This window comes from Adiantum capillus-veneris, chromosome 5 (genome assembly GCF_014529385.1).
Source record: "Adiantum capillus-veneris isolate H3 chromosome 5, ASM1452938v2, whole genome shotgun sequence".
Taxonomy (NCBI): Eukaryota; Viridiplantae; Streptophyta; class Polypodiopsida; order Polypodiales; family Pteridaceae; genus Adiantum; species Adiantum capillus-veneris.
The window spans coordinates 125,074,552-125,086,658 of record NC_140935.1 but is presented as its reverse complement, the minus strand read 5'-3'; the positions used below and the strand labels follow the sequence as shown (position 1 = coordinate 125,086,658).

General features: G+C 42.3%; 1 protein-coding gene across 1 annotated transcript in view; it reads right to left on the bottom strand.

Moving 5' to 3' along the window:
* Nucleotides 1-8,960: 8,960 nt before the first annotated feature.
* The window catches only part of CXIP2 (CAX-interacting protein 2), a 46,542-nt gene continuing 43,395 nt past the window's right edge, over nucleotides 8,961-12,107 (bottom strand). Inside the window, exon 2 of the mRNA XM_086512807.1 lies at nucleotides 8,961-9,708. Coding sequence (XP_086368933.1) covers nucleotides 9,196-9,708 — 513 coding nt within the window. The 3' untranslated portion in view covers nucleotides 8,961-9,195. The remainder of the gene's footprint in view (nucleotides 9,709-12,107) is intronic.

The window sequence follows — 12,107 nt, the reverse complement described above, 5'->3', positions numbered from 1 at the left end:
TACCTGTACTTCGTGACTTTCATTGATGATTACTCCAGGCATGCATGGGTATTCCCGCTTAAAGCGAAGTCCGAAGTTTTTATGTGCTTCAAACAATTTCTGGCTATGGCTGAAAATGTCTCGAAATGTACTATGGGCACCCTCCGTTCCGATCGAGGGGGGGAGTATATGTCTCATGAATTTAATGCATTTCTGGCTAGTCGTGGGATAAAACACCAATGTACAGTGCCTTATACACCTCAACAAAATGGTATTGCTGAGAGAAAAAATAGGTCACTTACGGAAATGGCACGATGTATGGTCAAAAGTCAAGCTTTGCTGCATTCTTTTTGGCTGGAGGCCATCATGTGTGCCACTTATGTACTTAACAGGTGTCCTACGAAAGCTTTGCAGTCTATTACTCCATATGAAGCATGGCATGATAGAAAGCCTTCTATTGAGCATATGCGTGTTTTTGGCTGATTGGCATATGCTTTGGTGCCACAAACACAACGCAGAAAATTGGATGATAAGGCTGTCAAATGTATTTTTGTTGGTTATAGTGCTGAAAGCAAAGGTTGCAGGTTGTATCATCCGCAAACAAAACGTATTCTGGTTTCACGGGATGTAGTGTTTGTGGAAGATTCTATTCAGCCCTTGCTGTCATGTACTAGAGACAGTAATGTAAGCTCACATGACATTTATGACACTTTGTTGCCTCTTTTCAATGGTGGTTTCTGAAAATGTTACAGATCAGCCTATTACTGATGTAGATATACATGATGTACTTGATGAGGAAAGGGCTGAAAATGAGCAGGCTAGAGGTATGCCAAAATGGCTGGTGCGCACTTTGCGTGACAGTAAATTGGATGCACCTTTGTCTAGTCGTACTCGTTCAGGCTCTCGCCATGCATCTTATGCATCAGATTGTTATGCTTTGACTGTGTCTAGTTTACATGATGTTGAGGAGCCTCTATCTTTTGATGAAGCACAGAATTCAGAAAATTGGATGGTTGCCATGCAATCAGAATATGATGCACTTATAGAAAATGACACATGGACTTTATGTGATTTGCCTCCTGGCAAAAAGGCCATTGGTACGAAGTGGGTTTACAAGTGAAACGCAATCTGGACGGTGAGATCGATCTGACTACTGTGCGTTTTCTATGTGCATTGGCAGCTCATTTTGGTTGGGATGTACATCAATCAGACATTGTTACTGCTTTCTTGAATGGTGACATATTTGAGGAAGTGTATGTAACGCAGCCTCGCGGTTTTTTCATAAAAGGACAAGAGGACAAAGCGTGAAAATGTAAGAAGGCTTTGTATGGGTTGAAGCAATCTCCTCATGCTTGGTATGAGAAAGCTGACACTCATTTGGTTAAACGAGGCTTTCGTAACAGTCCAACAGAAAGCACATTGTATGTAAAGCGTGAGGGTGATATACTTCTCATCGTGGTTCTTTATGTTGATGATTTGCTGATAACTGGACCAAATGAGAAACATATTGCTGAATTTACGGCTGATTTGAATGCTACTTTCAAGATGAAAGATTTGGGGCTGTTGCATCATTACTTGGGTATACAGTTTAAGCAGTGTGATGGTGGTATTGCCTTGTGTCAGAAAAGTTACATAGAGACATTGCTATGTAAGTTTGGACTTGAGGATTGCAAACCTATTGCCACTCCCATGGAAACAGATTTGAAGTTGAGTCTACATGATGCTGGCGATCCTGCTGATGTCACTCTTTACCAAACTGCTGTTGGCTGCCTCATTTATGTATGCAACACGAGGCCAGATATTCAGTTTGCGGTCTCATAGGTCAGCAGATTCATGCATAGCCCAGGGTCTAAGCATTGGCAGGCTGTCAAGAGGATTTTCCGCTACCTTAGTGGCACTTTACATCTTGGCTTGTTTTATCCCAAGGGGGGATAATTGCCGCCAGACTTACATGCTTTTTCGGACTCAGATTGGGCTGGTTGTTTTGACACGCGAGTGTCCACAAGTGGTTTTATTTTCATGCTTGGCAGTTCATGTATATCATGGTTGAGCAAGAAGCAACCTACTGTGGCCACTTCGAGTTATGATGCTGAGTACAGAGTAGTCTTCATAGCTACGGTCGAGTGTGTATGGCTCAGACGCCTTATGGCTGATTTGGGTGTTGGACAGGACACTGCCAACACTATCTACACTAACAGTTAGAGCGCATTGGCAATTGCGAGGAACCCAGTTTTTCATGCTCGCACAAAGCACATTGAGGTGCATTACCACTATGTCAGGGAGAGGCTCTCAACAGGAGAGATCATCAGCTTGGCTCATGTGCCAACATAAGACAACCTTACAGATCTTTTCACAAAGGCATTGTCTCGTGAGAAGCTTGAAGCTTTCCACAAAGCTTTGGGCTTACTCCTCTTTGTGGACTGATCATGTCCTCAGGGCATGGCACTTCCCTTTACTCATGTGCCAGCTCTCGTTCACCGTATCACTCCAGGGGGATTTGTTACCATATACATGTGGTAGTGATGTGTGTGAACACACTAGGACTGTCGGGGCATTTTTTCCCTCTTTAGGAGGTTTTTTCCCCCGAGCATTGTATACACGCCCATCACTCTAGGGCTATCTATCTTTCCATTGCATACTAAGTAACACACTCTATATCGTGTGCCTTGAGCTTCCTTAGTCTTCTCCAAGCTGTGTGCGTTTCTCTGCAACCTTAATTCCAACATGATGGTCAATGTGGCTAGCTTGTCCACAAGAATAGCTAAGCACAAGACAATTTAGATAAGATAAGACATCTTCCTTCCAATTGAGATGTCACGTGTTGTGACAAGTTTGGGATTATCATTGTGGAATCAACCACATGGGCACATAACACTTTTCCAATGTCCATGTTGGCCACTAGATGCTCACATGATTGTAGGTTGATGTGGGTGGAACGTTATCTCAAGGATGCTTGCATACAAGGATTTACATATCCATGAGCGTAGTGTTTAAGGTGTCATCAAGGAAGATGACTCCGTGGGCCACCATAGTTGTGCACTAGAGTAATTAAAACAAGTGGACCATAGAGTTAGAGTTTGGTAAAGCTGTAAAATGAGCTTGTGATTGACTTAAATACCAACATTAATCTTGAAAATCTCTCAATGTCATCGGTTTAAAAATTCAACATGAACATTTAACATCACTGAGAAATGAATCAAAAACCGTTTTGTATTATTGTGGAGGGCAATCACCCCATCTTCAAAGACTTTATAGTACAACATCAAATTTTAGGCATCCAAGAAGCACAATGTCCTTTTAAAAATTTGATTTGTCCTTCCAAACTAGAGATATTTCATCCAATACTAAAATTTAAGCACTTGAAAATGTGTACGATTGATCATTGACAAAGACCCACATTCTCATGGAAGAAAAATGTGTAGACTATCATGCCTTGCAGGAAACAATATTGGAGTTCAATGCCTCACTTGATCCCATGGCTTGCTCCCACCCAGGAAAAGTCCATGACATACATTGTCTTGTGAGATGGTATGGGATAACCATCTTCTTACCAATCATAGTAGATTTGATGGTTTGCTCCACATGCTTCATTGATTTGGTTTCCTATTCACTTTTAAGAAAACCATTGATCACATCATCATCTTTGCAAATCCACAATAAGAGAAACACACAAAGAAATCCAACGAGAAAACATTGTAATAGTTGCTTTGTGTGAGCCATAATGTCACATAATTGCAAATTATAAATCTACCTATATTTGTGTTGTGGTTGCCAAACTCATGGCAATGTTAAGTCTAGGCCATTCCAAACTCACCTAGGCTGATGTTAGAAAGAGATACCCATCTCCCCACTTGTTACAACTTGGTGTTAAAGGGATGGACTCTATAAAATTGGACGGAAAAATGCATGCACACATCCTAGGTGTTCGTTAATTGTTTTTAGTCTATGCTTTGTTGCAAGTCAATGATGTTTTCCTTTGATCATGTGCTCGTGGAGACGTGTGTTCTTGACCATTTGTGTGCACCCCTTGTGCTTGGATGTATCATCGTCCACATGAACCACTATATTCAACTACAACCCACCTACCACTATTGTCTTGCATATTGTTGCTAGATATTGATTCAATGTCACTCCTAGGTTGTTGAGCACGTGGTTTGAACACTTTAATTTGACATTGGAGATTGAATAAAGAGAAGCTTCTAGACTTAGGTTAACAAAAACACTACAATGAAGCTCCATTGACGAGGTGGAAAAAAAATATGTAATTGTAAGGCCAACATTGAAAATGAGAAGATTAGGGATAAATATAAAGCTTAATGTTCTAACCAAGCAATGAATATTGTTATTGCCAAGCACAAAAACTCTACCTTGAGGAGAGCTCTAAGCTCCAAATATAAGTTACAATAAGAAGGTCAAGGTTTAACAATCAGATGGCAAGGAAGGAGCAATGATGGTGGCGACAAAAGCCATTCCATGTGAAAGAGATACTCTAAAAGCAGCCTATGCCTCAATTCAACAACTCAATAGAGAGGTGTGACTGTGAAGGCTATTGCAAAGAGCGATGGGGATTTCAAGAGCTAGGCATAGATGCCAATGAGTTCAAAAGGAAAAAGTCCTTGATTCAAGAGCGAGAAGCATAGATTCAAACTTAAGATGCAAATTGTTGAGCTAGAGTGGAGAGAGGGAGAAGATTAGGGCACATTGTTTTTAAGGGACTCTAGTTAGAAGAACAGAGAGAGAGAGAGAGAGAGAGAGAGAGAGAGAGAGAGAGAGATGACACACTTAAGAGAAAGAAGCAATAGGCTTTTGTCTACACTCTTGGAAGAAAAAAGAGATTTCCTCCCCCCCCCCCCCCCCTCCCCCGCCCCCCCCTACCGCCCTTGTGACACAAACAAAGAACTACTCCCTTGCTTCTGAACTTGCAAGTTTGACCATACATTTTGAGCTCTATCACACAAACAATTTGGTCACGTGTAAATTAACCGTTATAAGCCCTATCACACAAACATTTTGCTCGTGTGTGAACCAACAATTTGTCCCTTTCAAAGTGAAATTTGAGTCCCATGGCATATAAAGCAGCCCTCCTAGATCCCATCTCCCCATATAATTGGTGCACAATTCAATATTGTTACTAACGAAACAATATATGTGTTCAAGTGAGTCTATTCATTGTGGGATGATAGCTCACCGAAAATGGTTTTGGGCAATATTAATTTTAAGGCGAGAGTCATGCATGTTCCTAACCTAAATTTCATTTAGAAAGAAGAAAGATGCCTTCTACTAGCTACTATTTTGTGCAAGCAAAAGGCAGCAAAGTCATAACCTATATTGCAATTTTAAGAGCATACATTCTCTACACAAGACTAACCTATTAGTTAATGATGAAATATTCGAGTACTTGTAATAGTTCCCATATTGCACAGCTAGAGAGTACATTGTGGTGCAAGGAAGATTCCAAGGAGCAAGACAATTCTCACTTTGAGCATGTGTAAAGGGTGTCTAGATGTTCTACCCCCATAGCTTTTATTAGATTCCTACAATAGAGACATCTCTGACATGCTGCCTTTTATCCTACCATTGCCAGTTTGATTAAGGTGAATGCTTACTTCAATATTATCTTCCTTCCAAACGGCTAGTTTTGTCCCTATCATCATCGTCGCGTGTATGCGGTGAGGGCTTGCTAGAAATATGATCCCTCCCATAAAGGGCGAATTCCATTTTGTGTGGAATTTAGATTTACCATAGTTGTAGGTTTTAGGACCATTTTTCCATCCATCTTTCATTCTGCTAACATTAGACTGAAACGTCTCATGGTGAAACACCACATTTCAAGGGTCAAACGTTTCAACGTTTAAAGGCGGTGACGTGCCGCACATATTACTTTTGCCTTACATCACGATATTACACCAGAATTTCCAAACTTAAATATAATTAAGTTAAAACATCGACATATGTTCAGCTCGACCAACAACCATTCTTCTATTAAAGTTTAAGCATCTCAAGTGAATTGCCCAATGTGATCCCATTATTTAGTTTGGCTTTTAGGTCTTTATTTTACTTATTTGTCAAAGTCTTGGGTAGGGCAATTTACTAGGATTGTTATAAAAGCAACCCCTTGCCTCCATTGTATACACGTTCAGTTATTCATTGCCAAGGTTGATTCGTTCAAGAAACTCTCTCTCTCGTGCTCACTCCCCTTGGTCTCTACGCTTCCACATCGTCAACTTTGACATGGTATCAGAGGGTGTCGATATTGAAGCCCTTGGCGTGGAGGAGCAAACAAGAGAAGAGAAGAAGCCAGTGTTTTCCCTCCCCAACTCCCTGTGTCACTGCCCCCTTTTCCTGCTTGCATTTTAAAATGATGTCCCCAGTGCTGCCAAAAACACCCCTCTTCTCTTGCGTTTTGAGACGCTGCACCCAGCAGCACACTGCACCCCCCTCCTACGCATTTTGAAACGCTCATGTGCAGCAAGTGCCCTTCCCCCCTCTCCCGCCGGCGGTGTCGTCTCTTTGCCTATTGCATTTTGAGACGTTGCCCAGCAGTGCAACCTCTTGGAGCCGACGTCCCCAAGTGTTAAGCCAAGCGTTTTAAAACGCTGTGGTCTGTGGAGGACACCTTTTGAGAAGCATTGAGAGTGTAGAAAGCCCAAGTTTAGCTCGTGAGCCCAACGTTTTTAAATGCTAGGGGCTAAGAGGCATAAGGAGAGTTGGATGGTGAGGTTTTGTGCCCAATCTTCCAAATTTTGTGGTGTGGCTTGGGAGTAAAAAACAACGGGTAATTGTAGTTGAAGAGAGGGATAGCAAAGGGTGTGGAGCAGATTGGCATAAGCCGTGGAGTGGAAAAATGGCTTGGAGGAGGTGAGGAAATTGGAGATCTTGCGGCTTGGTTCATACGGCCACACTTTGAAGTGCGAGAAGGTTCCCAGAGTTCCAGATCTCGCAACTTCACCATGGCCCCGCCTTGCTCAAGCTCCAACGACAAATTGAACGGGAATAACTACACTCATTGGAATTTGATTATGCCACTCTGGTTCTCACGAAAAGGTTTATAGGATGTTGTCAACGGCTCGGAGTCTCGCCCCACTCGGAATTCCCACAAGTACACCCGCCTTCAAGATGACAAATATCTCAAATCGTGTGTCGATTGGGATGCGGCTAATGCGAAGGCAATGTCGGCATTGCGAATCCCTAACAAATGACCTTTCTCCAGCTATCGTGCCAACGAAATGTGGTTCGAGATCGTAGGTATGTTTGATCGGGATTCTACGATGCGAGCAGTCACCCTTCTTGGACAGTTGTGTGCCATCTGCTTTCCCCGAGGAAGTTCCATGTAATCATTTCTTATGAAGACTAAAGTTATTCATGATCAACTATTAGCTATGAAGAGTGCACTGACGAGTTACCCAATTAGCTGCTTTGGTTCTCACGAAGTTGCCTCAAGAGTATGAAACAGTGGCTAGGGCACTACAGCTACAAGTCACCAAGGAAAAGCTGGAATTTGTTGATCTTAGCTCTTTTCTCATTGAGGAGGAAGCTGTGTTGGTAACTCAAGGCAAAATTCAGATTTCTGAGACAATGGAAGGACATGGTGAAGCACTTGCTGCTTCGGATTCCAAAAAGAGGACAAAGTACCGTTGTTACAAATGTGAAAAGCGTGATCATTTGGCCAAGGATTGCAAATCCAAAAGCAAAGATAGAGATTCTACAAAGGACAAAGGTAAAAGCAAGCAATAGGAGGAAATCAGTGCTAGTGACTCAAGGAAGGACAACAAGGAGATTGCTAGTGTGGTGGTGACTACACTGGCATGGACTCCCACCTTCTAATCACATGAAGATCGGTGTCACCACTAGCTTCAACCAGAGAGAGGCTTGTGAGTGGCAGAGAGGGGCAAGCAATGCTCCCTATAATTAATTTGGACCCTTGTGTTGGAGTTCGAGTTATTGGTGTTTTAGACCCATAGGTCGGAGTTCAATGCACATGCATTTGGCAAGGAACCAATCACACGTCTAAAATACTATCCAATAGTTCATTATCTTGGAGTTTTATATATTGGATGTGATGTGTTCACAGTTCACGGATGGGGATTACTGGACGTAATTTCTACAAAGGCAACCCATGCTCAAAATGGCATTACTTTCAAGTACAAAGTTGAGGAGAGCAACACCGAGGTGTATCCAGTTGGTGGCCACTTTCTAGGATGTCCATGATAGCTTCTTCATCGACTTGGTTTCACTATTGATGTCCACTATGAGCTACAAAGAGGGTGTTAAAGTTTAGGCATCTCAAGTGAACTGCCCAATGTGATCGCATTATTTAGTTTGGCTTTTAGGTATTGATTTTACTTATTTGTCAAAGTCTAGGGTAGGGCAATTTACTGGGATTGCTATATAAGCAACCCCTTGCCTCCATTGTATACACATTCATTTAGTCATTGCCAAGGTTGATTGGTTCAAGAGACTCTCTCTCTCTCTCTCTCTCTCTCTCTCTCTCTCTCCTTGGTCGCTACGCTTCCACATCGTCGACTTCGACATCTTCACCCTCACATTACTAGCATCTAAGTAATCCACCATTAAAATCCCAGCTCATCTCCAGCAGGTTTTGTTGGCTCCTGTCTCACTTACTCCTTCAATAATTCTGTACACGATTTAGGTACAACCCAAAAGAGAGCAATACTCATGGCATACACACAAACCTCTTTATCCAAGCATTACAACTGCCATGCGGCTACCCTCGTACAGTTCACACCATCATCACATCTTCTCAGTATAGCAATAAAATTATAAATACTCATTTTGTTATTAATATGAGTCTTTGTCTTGAGTCTCATTACACAATAAAAAAAAAGATATGCAAATGCCTTAGCTCACTTCAAGTCTTGAACCACCGTGAGCTGTCTCATGAAAGGGCACCCTAGAGTAACATGATAATTCAGGTCCCTCCCAGAGTCACACAGAGAATTGGATGTAAGCACCCATCAGCATGCAAAACGTTGACGAACCAAATTAAAATATTGTGGTGGCAAGGCAGGTAAAACCCTGCTTACCGTCACCTCATTAAAAAAAAGAGCACCAACAGTTTTTCACCACCCTGTTGTAGTGCTAATTTGCTAACTCCCTTTCCTTACATTTCCCCCCAAAAAAAATTAACACTTTCCCACGGGTGGCTTATTAATACTGTGAAGGACATAATTTACACATAATGATAGAACTTTCACTTCAAGTAGTCTTTTGTAATACCTGCTTAATCTTCCCATTGCTGGCCAACTCATCAAGTATATCCGCACCGCCAACAAACTCGCCGTACGCATATATTTGTGGTATTGTAGGCCATTGGCTGTAGACTTTCAAAGCTTCCCTTAGGCCAGCATTATGCTCCTCATCCAGCACATTAACGGACTCATAGTCTATCCCATGCTCATTTAATATGGTTAAAACCCTGTGAGAGAACCCACATTGAGGAGCCGTCCTGGTGCCTTTAATAAAGGCTACAACTTTGTTCTCTTTGACGACTTTGTCTATTAGCTCCTCAAGAGGGATGTTTAGCTTTGTGTTAGGTCCAGGAGTTAACCGAACATCCTGTTTGCTTGGTTTGACCTTTCTCTCTGTCCAGGTTGTTACACCCTGCACATTACCTGGCGGTACCTTCCCTGTGACATTTATGTGTTCTTCCATCCATTGCTTCCATGCATCCAGCAGTGCTGCCTTTTCTGGGGCATTTATTATGGAAAACTGCATTCAACCATTCAGCTGTAATGTACTGTATCTAGCACCATTAGCTTCCAATCAACCTACATATACCTTCATAAGGTCAAAAAGCTTTGAATTTACTACTATGAGAAGGGCTAAAACACTCACACAGAACATACACTCAAGAGGCACGTTGAAACATACAGAAAAACTATTCATGCTGTGAAAACATACGGAAAGACGACCCAATTGACTTCAAATAGTCGCAATAAAGACAAGTCCAAGAAAACCTTTAAAAATGGTATCTCTGGCACATACCTAGATCTACAAAAACTTACAACAATCTCGAAACAATGCAAAACATTATGGATTGCCAGAAAGTGATGATGTGGCCAGTCAAATGGCCCGGGGGGGCCGGGGGGGGAGAGGAGAGAGGGAGAGTTGGGCTGATGACATGGCATGATCGTGCTGATGTGCAGCCCATAAAACCCTCCGCAGATCGCATATGATTTACGGAACGCTGATATGGCAGCTGGGCAGTAGCTTTTTGGCAATTGTTTAAAAGCATTGGGGGCGCCAGTTTTTAACAATGATTGATTTTCAGGGCACCTAGCTTTTGGAACGCTCGCTTTAGCCTATAATAGAGTGCCTATTAGCAGATTCAGTGCATTGTTGCACATTTGCAGAGCGTCTCCCTGGAAATTGTAACTCTACGGATAAAGACGTACCGCTACAGTTAGGGGCCACTGCATCTGGGTAGAGAACTACACTCTACCTTGTCTCTACTCAAGTTTTTTACAAGTTGAAGTGTTGATAGATTTTAAGTTCTGACGTGTTTGCTATTGATTCACCGGCTTGCCGGTTACAGTAATATCGGAGCTTAAGCAATCCTTATGTTAGAGTTTCATATTCCTATCTAGTGGTGGCTCCAGTATCTCCAAGAAGCAGATCAGGGAGTGGGGGCTGTTTTATGGATGTGCCCGGCCGTATCTGGGGTAGGCTTGGCTCGCATGAGGAACCCATGTTCCTAGGGTTACCTGGTCAGAGTCTCTAGTGTTCTACATTTTCCCCTGCTAAAAATGTGAGCATTATGTCACCAAAGTGTTTTTTACACATTCATCAGCATTTTCAACATGTTTTAGGGTCATGGGTTTTTCTAGCTGAGGTAGGGAAAATCCGTGATTTTCCTATATATGCAGACCTCCTCTTGTGTATTTGCATATCAGTTATAGTAGAGCTTGCCAGTGTTTGGGTCTAGAGCACTCTCTCTCTAGCGTTTTGTGCTATCTGACGTTTCCTCTCTCTACAATATTTGCTCACCAACAATTTTTTCTCTTGTGCTTGTTACCAACTCTCTCTCTCTCTCTCTCTCTCTCTCTCTCTCTAACACCCTACACTACAAGTTCTACTGCAAATAGTCCTTGTGCCCATTCTACGCAATAGGAGGTCATTCCAAGCCTTGTGCCCATTCTACGCAATAGGAGGTCATTCCAAGGACATCTATTGCGATAGATCTGAGATCCATTTGTTGCCCGGTCCAGGGGAGCAGGTTTGCTCGCGATTGCAAATGAGATCATCACCCTATTCACCCTTTTTTAATGCACCTTTGATATGGTATCAGATCTATGGTGTGCTCTCAAATTGGATTGGTGATCTATGCTAGTTTTTGGTGCTAAATGTCTCGAGGAAAAGAGATGGTTTGATGTTTTTCTGTTGTTTTTCACTCATTTGGGGCTGATTTCAACTGAAGTGGGCGTGATTTGAAGGTTTCCCTTCATCCACCTCGACCTAGCCTCGTCACATACCCAAGAGGAGTGATTTTGATGTTAACTTAGTCCATGATGAAGAAGTGCAATGAGAGGAAGTTCACGATGGAGCCTTTGACAACAAAGAGTAGGGAGATTAGTCCCAACTATGGCCACTTCTGCCAATAATGGCCCTTTTTCCCAGAACGATAGCAATGCCGATCCGCCTTCAAGGCATCCTTTTCAGCATCACTCTTCTTTAAATTGTTGTTGTTTTTCTTCTTACCCTTCTGCTTCTTGTTGTTGTTGTTGTTGTTGTTGTTAGAAGAACAGGTCAAGGCTGCAGACCCTTGTTCTTCCCCATATTGAACTGCTCCTCCTTGTCTAACACCATTGGAACAATCTCGTCCCAAGAAATAGTATTTAGCAGGCCACTTGCAATCAACAAAGAATAGAAATTGGTATATCGACGAGGTAATTGGGCAAAATGGATGGATGGCCATGTCCTCTGAACTAATAAGCTTCCTACATGAAGTATCTTCTGTTAAAGCTCCTATATCTTTTTGATGTCCTCACGGATAAGTGCTTCCCATCCAAGGTCCTCAACTGCACCTCTGGCTATCTGCATCATTGGAGAAACTTGATCATATAGAGAAGAAAGCCGAACCCAAATCGACTTCGTGTCCTTCATCAATC